Source organism: Rhinolophus hipposideros (assembly GCF_964194185.1).
Source record: "Rhinolophus hipposideros genome assembly, chromosome: 5".
Taxonomy (NCBI): Eukaryota; Metazoa; Chordata; class Mammalia; order Chiroptera; family Rhinolophidae; genus Rhinolophus; species Rhinolophus hipposideros.
In genome coordinates, this window is record NC_138051.1 from 64,155,477 (window position 1) to 64,178,830 (window position 23,354).

At 39.5% G+C, this 23,354-nt stretch overlaps 1 protein-coding gene across 2 annotated transcripts; it reads left to right on the forward strand.

Annotated features, from left to right (window-relative positions):
- The first annotated feature begins 1,484 nt into the window (after window positions 1-1,484).
- On the forward strand, window positions 1,485-15,081 carry MAPK1IP1L (mitogen-activated protein kinase 1 interacting protein 1 like). 2 transcript variants are annotated; one of them, XM_081047735.1, is made up of 4 exons: window positions 1,485-1,616; window positions 8,081-8,102; window positions 8,785-9,492; window positions 10,503-15,081. In XM_081047735.1, the coding sequence occupies exons 2-4, from the start codon at window positions 8,085-8,087 to the stop codon at window positions 10,512-10,514; spliced, it is 738 nt and encodes a 245-aa protein (XP_080903861.1). In that variant the 5' UTR covers window positions 1,485-1,616; window positions 8,081-8,084; the 3' UTR covers window positions 10,515-15,081. The 2 variants fall into 2 exon arrangements, with proteins under 2 accessions (XP_080903861.1, XP_080903860.1); XM_081047734.1 differs by lacking the exons at window positions 1,485-1,616; window positions 8,081-8,102 and adding an exon at window positions 1,866-2,137 and having other exon boundaries at window positions 8,759-9,492.
- The last annotated feature ends 8,273 nt before the right edge of the window (window positions 15,082-23,354 follow it).

Consider the following 23,354-nt stretch of genomic DNA (forward strand, 5'->3'; position numbering starts at 1 on the left):
GTTTGGGTCTTCCAAAAGCAGATGCCAAGATGTGATTAAATGTGCAAGAGATTTATGGAGGGGGCATCTATGAAGAATAAAGGGGAAGAGAGAAGGTGGGGAAGTCTTCATATCACATTGCAATTCTGATAGCTGTGAAAGAAATGGAAGGGAGGGTTGGGGTCAGGTGGGCTTCAGACTGCAGTGCAGTTCTGAAAAAGGTAGATGACAATTTAGTTCCCAAGCAAAGGTTCCCTGTAGGAGTTCATATGGGACAGGAATGACCTACCTAACTGGAATTGCCCACCATGCTGTTACTGGCTGGGAGCATGAGAAAAGCTGGAGGACATCAGTCACTCTGATACCCATGACCAGGATTAAGGTGATGGGCATAAAATTTTTTTGACCAAAAAACTCAGTAATGAAAAGTATATTAAAACCAGAATGCAAAACAAAACAAAAAAAAAGTATGATGAACAAAATACAAAAATTTTAAATAAAGATAGCACTGTTTTACTGACTGCTTGTTGCCTCAGGCTTCCTTATGGCTCCACAAGACACTGCTGATTCACTGCCTCCTGAGGGCAGGTTAGGTCGTTCACACTAATCATTTTTCATAAACCATTGTTTTCATCCAAAAATCTGTTTTCTCTAGCTTAGGTATTTGAAGTTCCACTCTAGTTCATTTTTCAGGATGAGGATTATGTGTGCTGTGGAGCATATTCAGAGACGTCTTCGTTTAAGAAGTTTAGTAAAGAATCCACCCATTGACCCACTAACAGCTTAAAGAAGCAAAATGTAAGAATATTGCATACTTTTACATATAAAACGTGCATATCATATGTATATGTCTTTGCACACCATATAATTATAACATTACTAACTAGCAGGTTCCTTGATGTCGGGGTCCATGTGTCAATCTTTGGGGCCTGACAGTAGGTACTTAAAGGTTTGTTCAAAGATGAACGTAGTAGAAGAGGCATTGATCAGGAAAAATATGCAAAGACAGCTGTTCCTTTAGTTGATTTCAATTTGCCAAGCCATTCGCAAACGTCTTCCCTTTCCCGTATTGTTCCTTTAGCTCCCCCCAATTTTAGCCCAAGGGTCCATGTCCCCAAATTGGGCCGCATCCACACCCAGCCAGCTTGGAGGCCTGGCTGTAAAAACCACTGAGCACAGGGAATCCAGAACCTGCCCTCCAGCCAGTCCAGGGAACAAGTGAGCAGTTTCCACCAGGCTGCCCAGGACGTCACCAGCCACAGGCGTTTCCTCTGAGTGCTCAGATCTCGGGAAAACCAGGGAGCTTTCCTCTCTCCCACGGGAGAAATCAGCCGCCAAGGGGCGAGCGCGAGAAGCAGCCACTCTGCGGGGACCGGGCCGGCCGCAGTGCCACCGAGGGCCTGCGGGGGGCGCGCGCGGCCCGGCCCCGAGGGGGGCGGGGGGAGCCCTGGCGGGGGCGGTGAACTCCGAGTTGGGCGCTTCCTGTTCCGGCGCCAGGAGGAGCCGCGCGCTGTTGGTGTTGCTGCTGGTGCTGCCGCCGCCGCTGCTGTCAGTCAAGCTGCCTCGGTTCTTCAGCGACCTGTTCCCTCGGACCCATCGCCGCTTCTAGACCTTGCTGCGGGCTCGGATCGTGCCGGGTGAGGCTTCTTCGGCGGTAATAAGGGTCGTGGAAGCGGGCGAGGGAGCGCGCCCGAGCGGGAGGCGGGCGCAGTAACGGGGGTGCCTCGAGTCGCTCGGGGGCCGGGGCTACACGTTTTTCCCGTCGTCTTCCTCCGGGTCCGGACTGTCCCCGGATCGCCCCCCAGGGAGAAGGCGGCAGGGCCTGGTGACGTCGCCCCGACGGGTTTCTCCGCGCCTGACGTCAGGCGTGGCCGGGCCGCGGGGCGGAGAGAGGGCCCGGCCCTTCCCCCACCCCTCGGAGCGGGAGCGACCCGCTCCGCGGCCGGTTCGCTCCGGTTGGTCCCGGGGCGTCTTTGTTCCTCGTGGCCCTCCGGAGCTTGCGACCGCGAGCCCCCGGCCCCGACCTCTCCCATTCATTAATGTCTGGTAAAAGGGGAGAGCTAGGCCCGAAGCGATCCGTAGAGAAATCGTGGACCCTTGTGTAAGATTATGCGCAGGGTGACGACGTCCCGATCATCATTACTCGAGTTGCCCGCAAGTACGTTACATGAAACCCATGACAAAAACTATTGCGTTCGGTAATAGTCTATTTTTTTTTTAGGATGTAGGCGCCTATGTTATGCATGGTAGCTTCGCAATCGCTGAACCCATTTTCTCTTGGAAAACCAAGAGGGGTGCTTTTAACAAAGATGAAAACGTTGAAGCATCGACTCACAGTCACCTGACTGGAAAAATTTTTTTTATAGCATTACCACTGAAGAAGTCCACGCTCGGACACCTGGTGGTTTTAAAGGCCTGTTTTTGAAAACGAGCCCTTACTGCCGGCGAAGGGAGCCTTCGGCAGTCTTTGAGAAGTTCTTTGTGCCGTAGTGTTTATTGGGCAGGAAACACCAGGTTCTCTCGCTGCCAGGGCGTCTGAACCTCTTCTTCAAGGACTAGTTTGTCTCACCCTTGAATTGAGTGGCGAACGTCGGCGTGTTCCTTTCCTCTCTCTCCGGAGGAAACGGGGAGCCTCCCGTAACCGAAATCCTTGGGACCAGTGTCCTTTGGATGTCAGAAGCCTTTGAATTTTGTCTTTAGATGTTAGAAAGACGAGGAAAGGGCATAGACTGATAACGCCCCAGCGGTGTGGGGGCAGCATCCCCTAATCCAACACGCGTATCTGTGCCGCAATCGGTGTGAATTAATGGAAACTATAAATAGCCTTAGGTCAGGATTTGCCACCAAGTAAGTTTTACGCCAAACGTGAGAACGTTTCTTTCACTTTCAGAAGTTTCTGAGTTGAGGACGGCAGATACAGGTTTGTGAATCTACAGAAGCAGTTGTAAAAGCTAACATTTGTTGAGTTTTTGCTGTGTGCCAGGCAGTGACCGAAAGATGTGTTTATAAGAATGTAACGTAAGTCGCACAGCGTAGCTGTGAGCTGGATACTATTCCTGTCTATTTCTGCCTCTAAGGTTTGGAGAGTTGAGCTTGTCCAGAGCCAGCCAGTGAAGAACTGCAGTTTGTCTAGTGAGCCATACTTTTCGTGTTCACTCTCTTAACCATATGCTATATGCTCATACACAAAAGAAGATAAGAATCTATCTGTTGCCCACCAACTATATTCCAAGCGCTATTACAAGCACTTGATTTACAAGTCCCATTTAGTCTCTCACATTACTGGCCCGTTCATTCATATGAGCTGACTAAGATGTTCAAATCTTGGTCTAAAGGCTCTCTGCTGAGGCTTTCATATCACTCCCCTGTTTGCATTCCAAACAATCTGACCTGCCTACGCTGCCCACAGAGCTTCTCTCTTCTCCCTTTCAGCTTTTGCACAAACTGCTCTCCTTTACCTAGGCCTATCCCACTGTCCGGTACTCCCAGCCCTTTCCTCACTCTTCTTCCAGACTGCAAAGGCACCACTTCTCAGGGTTCCTCCCCTGATTCTCCCTTCCTGATTCCTTTAGGAGCTCTTGGAGATACTTCGTAGAGCCCTGTGCTTACCCCAAGTTACTGTTTAAATGTAGTTCACCAGACTGTCAACTCCTTAAGTATTTATTCCATGCAGTACTACCATGTTTCCCCGAAAATAAGACCTAGCCGGACCATCAGCTCTAATGCGTCTTTTGGAGCAAAAATTAATATAAGACTGGTTATTATATTGTATTATACCCGGTATTATATTATACCCAGTCTTATATTAAAGTAAGACCCAGTCTTATATTAATTTTTGCACCAAAAGGTGCATTAGAGCTCATGGTCTGGTTAGGTCTTATTTTCGGGGAAACACAGTATCCATTTCTCCAAAACACAAAACAGTGCATAGAACATATGTTCCAACAAGTATCTGAATAAGTGTAGAAAATACAGCTGGCATGAGGCTGTTAAAAAGTGATTTCTTTTTTTTTAATTACATGTTTTAAAGAAATTTAAAACGTTCAAAAACTTTCAAATCCTAAATTTCTTAAGTTGCCCAAATGTAAGATAGAATGCATCTGATAAAAGAGCTAATACTAAACACATATTTTAATTCAAAACGTCTATTTTCAGTACAATATATTACCATCATCCTCCCCACTGAACAAGTCAATGCAAAAATCTTGATTTCTCTTAGTTTCTCTGAATAAACATTTTAACATGTTTATAGCACTTTCTAGATTATTACATGTGTTACTTTCAATTATCTGTGCAGTAGTAAAATTATAATTGTTTGGCAGATGAGAAAATAATCTCTGGTTAAGCTTGTCTTTGTCAAAAGGATTGATGTCTGGGTTTCATAACCAAGTAGGCCCATAATATTTATCACTCCACCACAATTTGATAGCCCTTTGAAATATTTCTTGTCCAGTAGTCACTAGTAATTTATGGAGTTCAACTTTCTTAAACCTCCCTGTGATTGAATTACCACTTTTACTCTAAAAGCCATAGAAGTTACAAAAATGTTTAATTTTCTAGTGTATGTCAAAAGAAATTATGTACTGTTTTAAAACTATTCTTGTTGCTCAGACAATTAAATGATTATTTTTCAGATGATGCATAGATCCTGTCATAAAATGGTAGTGGAACGTTTTGGAAGGAATAGCTTTAGATTATTCCAAAAATGAAAACTTTTTTGTGGGTTTTTTGCTAGTTCAAGGTTACATTGGCCTCAGTAATTAGCAAAATCCAGATGTTTTGGAATAGATTTTTTTTTTTTTTAGAAAGTGTAGATTTTTATTTTTTATATTTTGCAACTCTTCTCATATTGAAACACTAATGTCCTGCTCTATTTTTTTTTTACCTTCTCAGGATGAAAGTATCCCCCAAACTGTAAATTGGAATATTTCCAATTAATAGGAACACTGTTCATTCTAGGGATGGAGGGCAGGTCACTTTACTATGCAGTGTTGTAGAACAGGAAGTAACCTATTTCTAATTCCTTTGGTCAGGGCTTCATTATTTTAATTAAAAGATTCTAGTACTTTCTCTGTCTTCCAGGATTTCATTTTGAAATTAAAATTTTGAAACACAGAATTTGTATCTGTTTAATACTATTAACTTATGGGATGTTATATTTTGGTATAATTCTATGACTACTTAACTTTATGTAATGAATATATGTTTTTCAAAAACTAAGAGGGAAAAGAGTAATTCTGAAAATCTGAACAGCCAGACCAGAGGAAACTGAATGGGTTGCTTTGTTAGTTCTCTGCTCCAGAATTAATGTGAACTTTGATACAGAATCATTTTCTGTTTCAGAAAGACTCACCCTGTTTGAAAAGCATGTTAGTCTTATGTGGACTTTAAACTTGTCATTCACTGATAAAGTTTCTTCAGGTGTTAGTCCTTAGAATTTACTATTGTGCAGTGTGACATTTTAGTATAAAACCTTAACATAGGAATGAATGGATAATTGTTATACATTCAAGATGTGTTTTTTCATATTCTGAATAAAAAAGAAAGGTTATAGCAGTTGTGACTTTCTAGGCCTTATGTTCTATTTCTTCATCATTCCTCATAATAACCAATCGTACTTAGAAATAAAATTCGTAAGAATGCAAGGATGGCTCAGTAGTAAGCAACCTGTATATATAACCAACTGTGTGGATGGATCAAAGGAGAAAATCTGAGACCAATTCATTAGATGCCAAAAGATATTCTGAAGAGATGTACTATCTTCTTTGATTTATTATTTTAACTAGCAAAATAGAAATAAATACATACAGCTAGATAGACATAAATAGAAACTTCCGTAATTAATGTAAGTTTTGTAAAATCTGAAACTAAAAATGAGAATTATACTTAAACATTAGGAGCACCCCAGGAGACTTGGGAACAAGACTTCTGTGCTCTCTATCACCATTTACCATTTCATGGGTCTTTAAGTCCTAGTTGATTCAAAAGAGGTGTAAATTGGGAAAGAGAAAATTATATTTTTTGCAAATGCCATAATTCTTTGCCTGGAAATCCCAGAGAAACTTCCAAGAATAAAATAATTCAGTAATGTCACTGCTTACAAAAGTAATACACTAAAATTTTAAAAAGCCTTTCCCATGTATGAACCACTAATTAGAAAATACAATGAAAGAAAAGAGCCAATTTACAACCACGAGGAAAAGTTTACCAGTTAGAAATCTGTGTCATAAAAAATGTGTAGGAAACCTGATTTTTAAAAACTACTGAGTGATAATAAATGACAGATATGGGAACTAAGAAAACATACCTTGTTCTTGAATGAGATTTGATATTTTAAATATATATCCCCTAAATTAATCTGTAAATTTAATGCAATTCCAACCAGAACACCAACAGATTTTTAAATTGTTTTTATAAAATGATCTGGAAAAGGTAAGCATGAGAATATTCAGGGAAATCTGAAAAAAAGAACAGTAATTGTAGGGCAACTGACATCTACATTTGTTAAAAATATAAAGCTGCCGTGATTAAGATAGAATTTTATGGTGCAGATCAGTAGAAAAGAGTAAAGTCCACAATACCCGTGGGAAATGATGGAGGCCTGGTTGTTACGCAGTCAGACTGACCTAGGTTTGAATCCCTTCTCTACTAGTCACTAGCTCTGTGACCTTAAACAAGTGAACTTGATAAGCTTCCTTTTCCTCTAGCTATAAACTGGGGGTGGTAATATAGTTTGCATCTGTAGGGCTCTCGGGCTATTAAATTAGATTATGTACTTAGCACAGTGCCTGTTCATGATTAAATGTTCAGTAACTATTAGTTGTTAATAGCAGTGAAATGTGTTAAAGGTAGCTTGTCAAATCAATTGAGAAAAGGTAGATTATTCAATAATTATTGTTCGTAAGAACAGAAAGAATTTAAATAAGTTCAGCATAAACTATAAGAAAACATAGGTGATATTTTTTTTTTAAATCTTGGAGCAGACAAGGCCTTTGTAAAACAGAAGCCACATGCAGTTCAGAAAGATTGATAAATTTGACTACATGAAATTAAAAACAATTGTAGTGCCAAAATACACAGTTTAAAAAATCTACTGATAAAAGGAATGCAGGATAAAATTTTTTGTCTCATCTATTTCCTTATATCTTACAAAGCATTAAAAAAAAAGATGCATACTACTAAGTAGTAAAATTATAAAAGGCAAAAGAGTACATACTGTCTTACTCTGTTTATATGAAGTCAAAGAATGAGCAAAAACTAAGTCAGAAAGTGATTGCTGGGGTGGGATGGGGAGTCAATTGGAAAGGAGCGTGAGAAAACCACTGGAGTTAAGGGAAATGTTCTGTATCTTCGACATAAACAGTTGTCAGAGCTTGTTAACCCGAGCACTTAAGATCCTTATATTTTACTGAAGTGTTAATTATACTTAAGCTTAAAAAATTGAGAAACGTGGTCCAAGGACATGAGTAAATTCACAGAAAAAGAAGTATAAATGGGGAATTAAATTTAAAAGATGCTCTACTTTCTGCATAAATCTAAGTTAAAACAAGATGCCAATTTCTAATCTATCATTAAATAAGTAAATATAATAATGTCTAGTGATAGGAGTTAGAGGGAAAAGGTAGGCAGTGTAAATTGGCAAGGGAACTTCTAAATTGTCGTGGACTTTTGAGGTGGGGTATAGATAACTACCGACCTGTTGACTGGCAATTTTAGTTCTAGGACTTCCTGGTGATAGACTCACAAGTGAGCAAAGATATGTGTTCAGACATATTCACTGTATCATTGTTTCAAACAACACAAAATGCAAACAAACCTAAACTTGGCCACCAAAATGAGTGTGTAAACCAAATTATGGATCACTTTTGTGTGTATGATGTGCAGCCAGTAAAATGGGATGAAGTTGGTAGAGCTATATGAACTGTTACAGAAAGGATTCCGACATAAAGAAAAACACTTTACATGAATAATTAAGATTCTATTTAAGTAAAAATATATATGCATAGAAAGTTCATTAAAGAATGTATAAGAAATAGTAAACACTGGTTTTGAAATATTCCATCTTCCCTTTCTGTTTTTTTGTTTGTTTGTTTGTTTTTAGGAAAATGTCTGATGAATTTTCGGTAAGTTGATGGATTTATTCTTTATAAGTTTTTTGGCTCTTCAGAAAACAACATAATCCTAAGTATGAGCCATAAGTCTCAGTTTCAGAGAGTTGCTTTTTATGATTCTTAGATTTTGGTGGAGGGTGGTATGTGATTTTGATAGGTTGTTTGCCTTAATTTACCCAGATACAACATTTCAAAGTACTACAGTCTGTAGTATTTATTTCTTTATGAATCCCTAAGTAAAAAATTTAAATGGTAATACTTCTGTTCTCTGTTTACCTGATTTTATTAATAGCCAACATTTAGTGTGTAAGTGCATTACATGAATTATTTCATTTAAGCCTCGTTAACCCTGAAACTATTTTTTGAAAATGAGGAAACCAAAGCTCAGGGAGGGTATGTAACTTGTTTGAGGTAAAGCCAGGATTCAAATCCACAATACGTTGATTAGTTATATTTAGAAAACTTGAGCTTCTCTGAGGAATTTGCATTGTAAAGTTGATATTCAAGGTTAACCCCTCAAGTTTTGGATTAAATGAATTTTTTTAAACTGAACAGCTTGGCTTTTGAAGGTGTTAGAGAGAGAGGTTTATAATCCCTGCCCCGATAGCTTACTATCCTTTATGGATTTATAATCATGTTTGGCATGACTTGTCCCTAAATAAGATCAGTAAGACATGCTTGTTTTATTTTTCAGTTGGCAGATGCACTACCTGAACACTCCCCTGCCAAAACCTCTGCTGTGAGCAACACAAAACCTGGCCAACCTCTCCAAGGCTGGCCAGGTACCAACCCTTGGAATAACCCAAGTGCTCCACCTTCTGTGCCATCTGGACTCCCACCAAGTGCAACACCCTCTACTGTGCCTTTCGGACCAGCACCAACAGGAATGTATCCCTCTGTGCCTCCCACTGGACCACCTCCAGGACCCCCGGCACCCTTTCCTCCTTCTGGACCATCATGCCCCCCACCTGGTGGTCCTTATCCAGCCCCAACTGTGCCAGGCCCTGGCCCCACTGGGCCATATCCTACACCAAATATGCCCTTTCCAGAGCTTCCACGACCCTATGGTGCACCCACTGATCCAACTGCAGCTGGTCCTTTAGGTCCATGGGGATCCATGTCTTCTGGACCCTGGGCACCAGGGATGGGAGGGCAGTATCCTACCCCTAATATGCCATATCCATCCCCAGGGCCATATCCCGCACCTCCTCCTCCCCAAGCACCAGGCGCAGCACCACCTGTTCCATGGGGCACTGTTCCACCAGGAGCCTGGGGACCACCAGCACCGTATCCTGCCCCTGCAGGATCCTATCCCACTCCAGGACTCTATCCCACTCCCAGTAATCCTTTTCAAGTGCCTTCAGGACCTTCTGGTGCTCCACCAATGCCTGGTGGCCCCCATGTGAGTGTTTAATTTGTTATTTAATATACACTAATAGGCACATAAGTACAACTGAAAGGTTATTTGTCTTCAATTTGGAATGAAAATTAGAGAGCTTTTAAAACTTTCTAAAAAAAAGGGTGTGTGTGTGTGTGTGTGTGTGTGTGTGTGTGTGTGTGTGTGTGTGTAGAGTTGTAGAGTAAATTTCAGGTAAAGCTTTTAAAAGGATGAAGATACAAGTTAAGTATTCCCAGTACTAAAAATGGAGAGAAAAATTTCCCAAAGATCCCAAAAGACTTTGAATGTAGTAATAAACAATATCCTCAACAGCATCCTTGAGGGAAACTCAAGAGATCGTTACATTGGGCTTCTTAAAAATATTTCTCAATAATACTTTATAGCATCACACCAAAGCACCCTTCAATAAAAGCAGTCTCTGCCTGTCTGGTTCCATACAGAGGTAGATTTTTAGAGCATCTGGGGTAGTGCATTTGTAACATTGCCCATCTTTTATGCAACTCTCCATAGTGCATAGGTTTGTTAGATCCCGAGCAGCATTCAGCTCAAGTTTATACCACTGTTCTACATGGACAGTTAAGTGTAATGCTTCATGTTTTACTGTCAGCTAAGCGGGAATAGGGTTTACACCTCAGTTGAGGAGCTTGTCTTAGACATAGGACCAAATAGGAAAGCACCCCACTTCTCCTGTGAAGTAAGCCAAGTGAGTATTCAAACACAGTCAAGATTCTCCTTGAGGAAAAAAAAACCTCTACTCTTAACATAATAACTAATCAGATCTCCAACTAGATTAATCAAACATCCCACCTCAGCTAATGGAAGAAAATCCTAATAAAGTGCCCCCAAAGCTTCCTTTTATTAGTTCAACTTCAATTATTTTTGTAAATTGGATGCCAAAATAAGTGAGATGACTTGCTGTTTGGATTTATTAAGCAATAAGTGTAAGCCACAACCAGGAGTTAATAAACTCCATTTACGAAATCTAGAAGTTTACTTTTTTTTTTCTGTTGCAGTCTTACCATTAAGTTAACAATGGATGAAGAGATGACGCTTTCCTTTTTGAAGTACATATATATGCATATGAATGCATATATAAAAATCGCTGGTTTCACTATTAGAGGGCATTCATGAAAGAACAACTCTTGCACCTCTCAGAGAAGATAATCTGCCTCTTGTACTTGGACGTATAGTATGTCAGATGGATACAATCAGATAAAAATGTAAAGTAAATCATTCAAATGTGATTTTTATTCAGTTTTTATGGAAAGTTAAAGTAATTAAGTATATTGAATAGCTCTTTGATACAATTTGTTTGAAACAAATTTTGGATTTGTTTAAATTATGAAATTCCACACTTAAAAATCTAAGATGATGTGGATTGTTGTTAAAATCTGCAACCTCATTGGCAAATATTTCAAGTATTTTTCTATAATATAATCACTTTTTTCCCTAAATAAACACACTTTGAAGACATTCACATTGTCATAATTTAAACAAATGATGCCTCAACATCTTGAGCTGCTCTATCTCTAGGATAAATAAACCTGGTCCTCTTGTTTTGGATATACATTTTAAAGCCATCAGTAATGATTGTCAGATGTTGAGTTCATTAGCCAGGCAGTGTTCATTTTTATCCTTGAGAGTTCAGGAAGAACTTTCTTTTTGAGTTCTACCTGATTTCGTTTTACTTTTATCCATATGGGTCATACAGCTCCACAATCTGCCATATAAGGAAACTTTTTTCTGTTTAACGCAGGCCAACATGTATGTAAATTATGTTAGGGAATTGGTGATCTCTTTGTATTGCTTTAGAATAGATTATGAGATGTTCATATTGCTTTGGGAAGAGCTCAAGGAAGGAAACAATTCTCTCCTTTGTCTTGAACCTCAAATTAGAGGAAACCCTGGGAATTGCTTCGTAGTGACAAGTAATTTGCATTCCCACAAAACACTCTTCCACCCACACCGTTCCCTGTAGCCCCTCTTCCTCAGTTCTTTAGGAACATGTCCTTTAATTCCTCCCTGATACAGAAAACTGGCACACTAGGGGTCTATCATAAACAAATAGCAGTGATGTTTAGAGAACCTTAGTCACACGGACATGACTGTTCTCTTTGTACAAGTGCGATCAAAATATGTATCTGTCTTTCAGAGTCTGGTTAAGCTATGTCATTGTCTCTTGCATAGTTTCCTGGATCTGTTTGTAAAGTGCTTATGGCTAACAGTTCAGTTCTGTATTATTTGACAGGTAAATAGGTAGAATTAAGTGCCACACTTAAAAATTATCTTCTAGCTCTAACACTGAAAATAATAATAATAAAGTATAGATCTCTGCATTTGAATTTTTTAAAAGTGTGATTTTATTACTTAAGTGTTTGTAACCACCAAAATTGCCCAAGTAGTTTTTTGGCACCTTATCTTTCAATCAAATTCTTAGATTTGGGATGGAGCTGACCATGTTATTTGTGAAATAATATTTGAAACTTTGAATATATCCATTGGGTTACTAAAATGTGTTGTGAATTTCTTAACTATAGGAGAGATTTATGTTGGAGCTCTTGTTTTTGCTTTGATATAAAGTATTTAGTAGTTTATTTCTCTCAGTTAAAATGTCAAGAATGCCAAATGCTGCCAATTTAATGGTTTGATAGCTACCTCCTTTTAAGAAAGCAAGATGGTCACCTTTGAGAGGAACATTCAGTGTTTAAAACCTCCCTTTTAAGTAGATGATAGATTCAGACTTTCAGAATTGAAACTAATTTGTTTAGATATTTTCAGACTGGTGAATGTTGTTAGACAGCTATTATATAGTGAGTGGCACAAGCGGTCTTTTTAGTGTGTGTTTTTTTTTTTTTTTTTTTTTTCATTTCCTTGCAACGACAAGTGGCAGCTATCTATAACACTTTTGGAATTTGTTGTTAAAGTAGCCTCCAAATTACTAGACAGGTAGCCTTAGAAGGTGCCATAGCTTAAATTATCAGTCAGTATCATGTCAGCTGACTGGAGGGATAAGACGATAGGAAAAGTGAGATGGCAGCAAAGATCTCTCTCCTTATAGTTATTTTGGTTGTCCTACATTGGGATAAGTTGACAACTCTGGCTTTAAATGCACTGTTTAATATAACACTAGAAAGGATAAGGTTTGACTAAAAGAAGAAGAGGTGGCAAGTTTGGGAATCTGTAATTGTGGAGCCCATTTATTATTGGAGAAAATCTTTCGCTGAAAGATTTGGAGGACCATAAACACAAGATTTGAAATTACTATTCCTATAAGTACCTTAACTTTGCTAGTGACCCATACTGCTCAGTGTGCCCTAGACAATACAGCTATTTTAACCTTTGCTTTTCAAGGACTTCCCAACTGGTATTGGGATTTTTTTCCCCTTTTTTAAAAGAAAGAAGGGAAAACAAAAGGAACAGAATTTGCTTTTATAGTTGTAATTCTTCATAGCATTATTTCTCAGATTGGGGAAGAGAGGTCTCAGTTCTCGTGGATATTCTGGGACAAAAAGTATTTTTAGGTTCAGGGTGGGATTAAAACAGAAGTTTTTTAATGGAGGAATGGGGGAAAGCATGTAAGGAAGACTTTTTTTCTCTCTACAAAGGAATAATTTGCTTTCAAAATAAGTCATGTTACAGAATTGTACACCTGAAATTATGTAATTTCATTAACAATTGTCACCCCAATAAATTAAAAAAAAAGAAAATATAAACAGATGATTCATGGAAAATGAAAGTCAAAAAATAAATAAATAAATAAATAAGTCATGTTAGGCTAAGATCAGTTTATGGAAGACTGTACGTATGTGTGGTCTTAAGGGGATACAAAGTATAGAATATGCTGGCATTTGCACTTCAGAGCAAGAATTTATAAATAAATTTGATAGTGTTTCTGGAGTTAGAATGTTAGACTTTGAAACGTTGAACCTAAAAATGACAGCGAATAATTAAAATACAGACCTAAGGTTCTAATTCACTCGGTTCTCAAGAATCAAGGCTCTTTAAAGGACTCTTTAAAATACCTTCTTACTGGACTCAGCCTGACACCTATTCATGCTTTGAAGATGGCTGTTTACAGCTCTGACTCCACAGCCCTGTTTTGTTTAAAATGATACATTGATTATTCAGAAATAGACATTTTTTAATTATCCAAGGGCCTCTTTCCTTCTTTGTCTATTTTACTGTTTATTGTTTTCAATAGAGAATAATGAATAATAGGGCAGAGAAGAAAAGGGGTGAAGTTTTGGCTTTGGTTGGTCACACCCCTATAATGGAATATTTTCTAGAAGTCAGTTGTGCCCGTGATAATTTACCTCATAAATAAGTGCTACCTATTGTACTCACATGTCCAGCTTCTGAAACTATGTGTGGGTGAACATAGCTCTACTCAAAAGTTTCAGTTAAAATACTGTGCCTAGTTTGCATATCAGTCAGTTGCCTACACTTCTAAATGATTCGTGCCACGTCTTCTTCCTTCCTCCCTCACCCTGAATAATCTAGTGCTCGCTTTATAAAACGCCGGGGTTATAAACCCTGGAAATTAAACGTAAGCACAGAGTGTTAAAGTGTTTGAAAAGCAGAAGGCTAAATTCAGATGAATCACACTATACACCGCACTATGCATAGAAAGTGGTGGGTGGGTGGCTTTCAGGGAAGACTAATTTCATCTCAATAGAGCAATATTTAGTATTGAAGACAGACACCGTTCTTTTTATTTTCAGAATTCTGCCAAGTAAAACAAAAATTGCCAATAAAATAATCAGTGTTAAAGAAATGCCATGCAAGCTTCTGGCTGTAGACTACATCTGAGAACTGCATTCATTCAACAGACACTTATGTCTGTGATCCAGGATCCAGGAGTTTTGCCCAGATGCCAGAGATGCAGGGATGACAGAGAATGCCTGTCTTTGAGAGGCTAACAGTCTAGGGGTGGCATTGCAGAATTCATTAGTGCACCCATTATTAGTTTAGCTAGATAAACATACTTTGGTATCGCTGCTGGTGGAAATTACAGACCAGCCTTTGGGTGTTTTAAAGAGCAGAATATGGTATACCATTTTTTTTTTTAAGTAAAAAAATTGATGTTTTTCAAGATTGTAGTTTTGTCAGTGCAACTTTTCAAGCATGCAAAGTAGTGGGATGTTTTTCCTCTTCACTTTTCCCTGGGATGAAGGCACTTTCACTGCCTGTCACTGATTAGCAGATACTGATTTGTTGCCATTAAGTACACTTGAGTTCTGTGTGCTCTATAACGGTTTTTTGTATTTTTTTCTTGATATTGTGATTTTTTTCATTGACTTAATAATGACAAATTTAATGTATGTAATTGTCTATGCATATTAAGTTAAACTGCCTAAAATGTGATTTGAGACATATACATTTGTTTGTATTATGAACTGTAAGCAATCTGTTTGAGACATTAGGTTTTTATCACCTGCTGCTGTATTTGTAAACAAAGACAAATGTTGCTTTAAGAAGTAATTATAATTAGGAATAGACTATGGATGTAATACTTGATATTTTTTAAGATAAACTTGTTTGCTTTTGTGTATTATACCTGAAAACTTTTTTTAAAAATGTATTTTCATGGTTTCACAGTTTTTCCATGTATTTTATTCTTTAGGCCCGATTCTGGGCTTCCCTGAGCAAGTCCAGAGCCTAATTAACTGCAAATTTGTCATAAAGAAAGGAATAAGGGCCAGAGACGCCCGTGTATGTATGACCTGCATTCACCAAGGCAATTAAATAGGCTGTATGGGAACAACCTTGCCTCTACAAACCCTCTTTCAGCAGCATGGTATCCAGTGTGAGAATTTCCTCTTCTCCCTTCAGGGCCGGACTATTCTTTGTAACCAGGCTATCTGTAGATGCCAAGGTAGGGAACCTTCCCTATCTACACTTGCTGTCGCCACCCCCGCGTCTATAAAAGATAGTTCTGCGCTTGCTATAACTGCTGTGCCCTTAGTGAGGGTCACATTGCTAAGGTTGGTATAGTTTGCTATTTCCTTTCCACAGGAGGTTTGCTGGCCTTTCTTCAAGCCCAGTACAAGGGGGGCTATGAATGAATGATTTGCAGTACATTCTACTTTGGAAAGGGAGTTCTGCTTGTTGCTTTGTAATTGGACAAAATGTAACTATAATTTTTAAAATTGCATTTGATGTCTTATTTCAAATCTCCTAAAAGTACCCACCTGAAATGGAGCGATGAAATATAAGACCATTCTAGAGCAAAGCTGGTATTTTTTTCCCCCATCATGAAATGATAATGCTTTAACAAACATGTTCTTCCTTGGGTACCTGACCCAAGCGGATTCTTTTTTCACCACCATATTAAAACTGAGCACCAATCCTTTTGCAGCAGATCTCTACGACAATATAAAATCCTAACTGTTAGCCGACTTCTTTTAAAGAAGACTGTGCAATAGAAGAAAATTTGGGCCATCCCATAGAGTTTGTTCCTATAGCATTTGAACATTATTCTCATTTGGGCAGGGTTTTATGTCAGTGCATTAAACAGTTTATTTTCACACTATGTCTTACAGTACTCGGGGTGCTTCCAGCTGAGGAGGGGACCAAGCATGTAGAGCTTATTCTCTCTCTGCTCCCTGCTTTCACTAAAGCAATTCCATCCTTCCTCTTTTGTGTATTTTACATACTGTGTTAGTCAACTGGGGCTTCCCTAGCAAAATATCATTGACTGGGTAGTTTAAACAGAGTGGTTTATTTCTCATAGGTTCTAGAGATTGAAAAGTCCTGAGATGAAAGTGCTGGCCAATTTGATTCCCCAGTGAGGGCACTTCCTGGCTTGCAGGTGGCCACCTTCTCGCTGTATCCTCAGGTGGTAGAAAGAGGAAGCAAGCTCTCTTCTTATAAGGGCACTAATCCCATCATGAGGGCCCCACTCTCACGACCCGTCTAATCTAATTACCTCCCAAAGGTTCCCGTCTCCAAATACCATCACATTGTGGGTTGAGGCTTTGACATAGGACTTTGGTGGAGCTCACAATTTGCTATATAGCACTTTAGAGATTAGTTGTTGGGACAAAAAGGTTTGCTGCTTTTACACTTTAAAAACCATACATGACCATGTGTCCTAGTTGAGGTTTGTTAAAATCATAATCACATGTTCGCAAGTATAATAGAATCTCAGGCCATCTAGAATTCTAAGCCATAGTTAAAGTGTTAGTGTAACATAAGAAAAGGAAATTTAACACTAAGTTTTTGCTGTGGTCATGTTTATGTTAGGCCTCATTTTCTTAAATGGTCGTTTGGACTAGCATTCCTTAAAGGTTAGATTTAAACGATATCCTCTTATAGGGATAAGGAAACACTTAAAAAGGTTAAGTAAATTCCCACGGTCATACTATATAAATGATGGCACCAACTATTCTGTCATCAAGACTTAGGGTTTGTCTGCTGGATTATATTTTTCTTGGGCATCCAATACCCTTTTTATCTAGTTCTTTGATTGCCAGTCTAAACCATTGCCTTTTCTCTTCCACAAGACATCCTGACTTGTCCTCTTAAGAGAAGTAGGTTCCTTTGGGTAGGTTCCAAAGCTATGGGAAAACTTTTCCTAAGTTGCTAAGGTAACACTCAACTGGTTAACTTTTTAGATGAAAAGCTTGTTAAATTGAGCTTCATGTATCGTCTCCCCTAATTGTTATCCAGCTTTGTTTCCTGGCAGCGAATAACGACAGCTCTTGTACATTTCACATACTTCATCTCATTCTGAACTCCCCTGCCTTTGAGAAGCAATCTCGGAGGAGACAGAAACATGTCTCGTTAACACTACTGAACTGTCTCAGTTCAGCCTCCCAACAAGCCTCTAATACAAGGACAGTTCTTATCCTCATTCTACAGATGATAAAACTAAGGATAAGAGGTTATAGAGATCACACAGCTCATATGTTGTGGAACAGAATCCTAAGTGTGACTGGCAGCAAAGCTTTTGCTCTAAACCACTGCACTACAGAACACTGCTTTCCTAAGAACAAGTTCACGAACTATACTCGTATGTGTCTGTCAGGGTTGCCTTCATGCTTCCAAAATTGTGTACCTGGAAAGGCAAATCCATCTAACGTTGAACGTTACGTAGCAGACTTTTTCACACATTTTGTCATTGGATGAGTTTCATTGAATATTGACTTTAAAAGCCTAGTGCATATCTTTATAGTTTAGTAAAGAAGTACAATTCTTAAATTGCTAACTTAGACAATTATATTTTCATAAAGGCAAAGTTCAAAGGGGTAGCAGTTAAGAGTAGGTATAAGACATGGATGTGAGAATTGTTATAAAAGGTACTGAATGATGAAACCACTAGCTGCAGTCCTACCGATTACGGAAGACACTGGGTGTCCAGCTGCAATGCAGTGGAAAAGGCTCAGACAAGGCTGTTAGAATGTCTGAGACAGAAGAAGTCTCTGCTAGTAGTGGAGGAGCAGCCAAGATGTCCAGGAACTGTACAGGGAGTGGGAGAGTCTAAGGGAGTTCTGCCAAATAAGGCCTTACAATTCTTTTTTAAGCTTGCCAATGCAGGACATGCTAAGTAAAAACATCTTAACTGCAACACAAAAATCCTGAGTACGGTATTTAATGAATACCTGGATCTCTTGAATGCCCAAAGAAATCTTTACCAAAAAAGACTTAAGTACATGACTAATCAGGACTTGGACTTGGACTTTTTATAGAAGTGGTATGAGAAGGATGACGGTAATGTGAACGAGGGAGAGCCTCTTCACAAATTTCACGAGATTTATCTGAAAGGTCTCCACCTCTGGCGAATCCATAATAGAAATCCAATCAAATTCTAGAAAGCAGTCCTTCATGGTCCAGTGAGCAACACAATAGCTGGGGATTTAGGGGACAGAATTTTTCGCTTTGAGCTCAGCTCTAGTGTCATTTGGTGCTATTGCCTAGCTTCCTGTGCTCATCTGTAAAACATAATATTGCTCAAAGTTCCACAAGGGGAAAAAATTGAACATTCTTTCTTCTCTCTAGACAGGGATCTATTTGGTATAACCGCATAACTAAATGAATACACATCTAATAATAATATCTGTGTTAATGTTCCTTTTTATCAGATTGTCAAGCTTGAGGGCTAAAAATTTCACAATGTGATAATACATTAGTATATATCGAACACCAGGCTTGCACTATAAGTGGTCATATATTCCAGTTTGCCTAGAACAATTCTGGCTTATGTTGTCCAGGCGTAATTATCAATAGCACCCTCCTTGAATTCTCAAAAGTGTCCTGGTTTTAAGGATAAATTATTTGGTTATCCTAACTAACAAAGAATACAAGTGAAGATTTTCGGGCGGGGTGGGGGGGCGAGCTCGTCCTAAAAAACGTTTTAGCATGAAAGTTAATCTTTGATTCACATACATTATTAAGGGTGTTACTTCTGCATCTTTTAAAGGTGAAGAAAAATATCCAAGTCATTTAATTGCAGCCCCACTGTCTTCAGCAAATCCCCAAGGCAAATAGGGAGCACATTCCAGTCATAGAACAGGAAGCAGGCCTTTTTTAGGGTAGAGAAGCTAGGTAGAGAAAGACAGATGGAAATAAGATTTCTTACTTTTCTGGGCATCTCTCCAAGGGTTTCTGCCTCATGGCCTAATTGTGTCTTTTCCCCCCAAATTCTGAAAGCAATTTCCTTTAAAGCTCCAAGTTTTTTCCTAGTTTAATCCTCAAAAACTGAGTAACATCAAAAATTATGTCCAATTCTTTGGGGTTTTTTAACTGCTGCTTACAAATATTACCAAATCTATGGTAGAATAGCATTTCATTTCCTCCAACCCTGGGATGACATGAGTGTTTCTCAATTACAGTAACGGGGAGTTGCGGGGGGAGAGTGAAATTATTTCATAGGGTACATTAGTGGCAAGGAATAATTAATGAAAACTTGTTAAACCACTTCAGAAATATTTCTTGGCTAGAGTAATAGTTCTCAATTGGTGTTTGGGGCACATTTTTAAATACTAGAACCTGTAGCCCTCCTGTAAGGATTAAACGCTTCATGAGTTCGCACACTAGTATTCATTTATCAGGCTGTTGGAGTAGAATGTCTGCTACCATGAATGACCAAGTTCCCTCATACTCCCTTCCCTCCTGCAGTTTAAATCCTGCTCTTCACCGCCTGCAGCACCCGCTCAGCTTAACATTTGTGAAAGCCACCTGCCATAAAAGAACATGCCCCCCAACTGGCAAAAATTAATTGTGCTTATTGGCCACAGTTTTGTGACACATCTATTCTCAGCACACTATTGTGTTGCAGTGGTTTAGAAGGTAGAATCGGAAACAGCTCACTGAAAACACCAATTTGACTAGAAAGGGAAACCTCCAAATACCTCACTGGAATATCCATTTGCTGCTAGCACCTTTCATAAAGTACTCAGGAATTACATCTGACTTACTCATCAGAAAATTATAACTCAAAAAACTTACACTCTTTGTAAGATAATGAAAAGCGTATCAGCGTTACCAGGTGAGGGTTGGGAGAGGGATGCAGTGGGGGAGGGGTACGCGGAGGACTTGACAGTCTGATAGTACGTCGACTGAGATGATAGTTACACATGAGTATTCATTGTCTTTATTTGACTCCAAAGATACGTAATATTCTTGTATGTGTAATTTACATATTTTTAAAAAGCATATGGAGTCTGAGCACCTAAAATGGAAGGAAACCTGTTTCACCCAGACTGTCTTTGAGAAAGTTAGACAGTGCTAACTTCAGTGCTTACTGATTCCTGAGGAATGGAACAGTGGTCACACTTGAGTCAGTGTGTTTCCTTTATGCTAATAACTGAATATCTCAATTGCTTTAGGAAACAAAATGGTTGTCATTAAGAACACAAGCATAAAGGGTGTGCCCAGTGGTCCACTCAGTCTAATGTGGAGTCTGACAGTAGCACCAAAAGATTTTTTTTGTGTGAAAGAGCATAATTGTGACAAAGCCAGCATACCAAACCCAGCACTAGACAAATGGAGAGGCGATTTAAAGCATTCGATTATATAAGGCACTGTGTTGGGCCAGCACAGAGATCACAGAATAAATGGGACCCCACAAACACAGGAGGAGACAATAGGGATGATATGTTCCACGGTGATATTAGGGTAGGAGGAAAACATAATTAGAGTGAGGCTGAAGGTGGTATGACACAGTGGGAAAGAGCACAGGTTCTGGAACCTGACCAGCTATATTTAAGTACTGGCTCTACCACTGACTGAATATATCACATTGGGTGAGGTACTTAACCTTTTGATGCCTCCATATCTTCAGCTACGAAATGCAGATAATAATTCCTAACTTCATAAGGTGTTGAGAATTAAATGAAGTAACCCATGTAAAGCACTTAATGCTGGGCATCATAAGCAGTCAACAGATGGACGGCATTTTTCTAGGTGTTGTGCCTCCAAGGGTGTTACTGTCGAGAGAAAAGTGAGCCGGCCATTTGCACCCAGTGTGACGTTACTGATGTGGGAGGCACAGAGGACTCAACGCCCTCGGAGCACCTAACAGTTAAACAGCTACCATGTTTTGGGCACCGCCGACGTACCATTCATTGTCCTAAGGGATTTCATCACGGTATCTCATTGAGCCCTCACAACAGCTTCAAGCCAGGGGTAAAGTTCAGCTCTGTTAAGGGCAGAGCCCGTTTTCCCCTTTAGGCAGGTTTCCATTAGTGCTTCCAAGTACCTTGCACTTCCGAAAAAGTCCTGCCTCAGAGAGTGTACTCAAAGGAGACTGCACTCCCTGCCAGCTATGTTCCTTAATCACATCCATACCGTTTGAAAGCAGTTGACTTTGGAGATGAGCTATGGAAATCCTAAGCCCCAGGCATGGGTATGTGAATGAGTTTGAGGGAGCAATGAAAGGCAAGCAACTACTCAGAAGGAACCAATTGAAGCAGCTCAGTGTAACTATTTTACCTCTGCGTGGCGGTTTTCCCAACATTCCAGAGAACCACCCCACACTGGAACCGCTTTCCATGCATTCTCCCCAGTGACATCAGCAGCATACCCGCGAACATAATTTGCTTCATGGCTGCCCACAGCCGCACCACTCCTTCTTGCTGGGTTTTGAGAAGTACACATGAGCTATTCATTACAGAGTCTCAGACCCACTAGAAACTCCGAAAACCTCATTCTTTTAAAATTAAATTTATTGAGGTAATATTGCTTTAATAAATTTCAGGTGCACATTATAATTCAACATCTGTATACTCTATTGCGTGGTCACCACCTGAAGTCTGGTTTCCTTTCATTACCATATATTTAACCTACTTAGTCCTCCCCTCGTCTCCCTGAACACCTAATATTTAAAAGGAAAGTGCTGCTTTTTCCAGGCTCCTTTGCTCCATATGAGAGCCTGTGTACAGTGATGACAACTACTATCCTGATCAGAGAAAAGATAACAGAGACATTTTTTGGAATGAATATGGGAGGATCTGAACCCTGGACAAAGAAAATTGAGGAGACTTTGACCCACGACAAAGGAAGACAGAACAGCCCTAAATTAAAGGAGCAAAAATATACGGGCATCTAGATTTTTCAGTCATTCAGCAGGTACTTACTGACCACTTACTCTGTGCCATGTGCTGGTAATCCTATAAGTGAACTAGTCAAACTATTCTGCCTTCATGCAGCTCACAAGCTAGTGAAAAAGACAATCATTAAATAATGTGATAATAATTACACTTGCAATAAGTGATGGGGGAAAATGTATCATCTAGTATATAGGAGTCAAGTAAAGCGCTCCGAAAAATAACATTTGAGCTTCAATCTGAAGGATGAGCAGGACATAGGCAGGAGAAATATTGGGGGGAGGGCACCAGGAAGAGAATGCAAGAGAGACAAGAAAAAGGCGTCCCTTGTGTGCAGGAAGGAAAGGGCCAGGAGTTGGGCTGCCTGCCTACATGCTAAGGGTGTTGGGACAGAAGGTGTGAAATGAACACAATAGGCTAGGAGACATATGATCAGCTCCACTTCTTTTCCTCTGTTTTGTCTACTAGATTAAGGTAGCTGTCCTCCCATCAACAAATATAGTGGATACCAATAAACTCAGTTTCAAGGCTTTAACATCATTTGGCCCTCCAGGGTAACCATATCAGGGAGATCCTTTGCACAACGAGCTGGGTTCCCTGAGGTCTCATTAAGCATATTTCCCCAGCCTGTCGGTAAAGGAAGTCTCTGGGTATCACTTTTGGATTTACACCAAAAGGAAAATTAGAGAAACCCTTGATTGAATAATTTGGTCAGCTCACACCCAAGTAACTTCCATTTCCCTATCTGGCTTCTTGTAGTTTTCTTTCTAACCCCGAAAAGCAGAATGCTTATGCCTTAAAAGATACACAAAGGACTTTCAGATCAACTGCTTAGTCTATGGCAGCTATAATAAAGTATAGTATCTACATTTCCCAGCCTTCTTCAAGGCTTTGCACAGAGCAATCCCCAAGACAGTATTTCCCAAGATGTGTTCTGTAGAATACTAACTGCTAGAGATGCACCTCAAATAAAGGGTTCCACGGGTCAGTAAGTTTGAGGACACAACATGTGCTGTCCAGTCATTCCACCACATTAGTGCACTAAGACACTAGCAAGTCCTACAGTAAATAAACCCAATATTTCCCACGTGTATTTTACCACAGGAACTCTTTGTCTGAATCACTGTACAAAAAGACTACCGGAAGGTGTTCCTGTTGTTGAGGATGTGGAGCAACTGGAACTCTCACGCACTACTGGTGGGGATACAAAATAGTTCAACCACTTGGAAAACAATTTGGCAGTTTCTTAAACATTTAAACATATGCATATGTACTCATGACGCGCCTATTGTATTCACAGGAGAAATGTCAAGTATG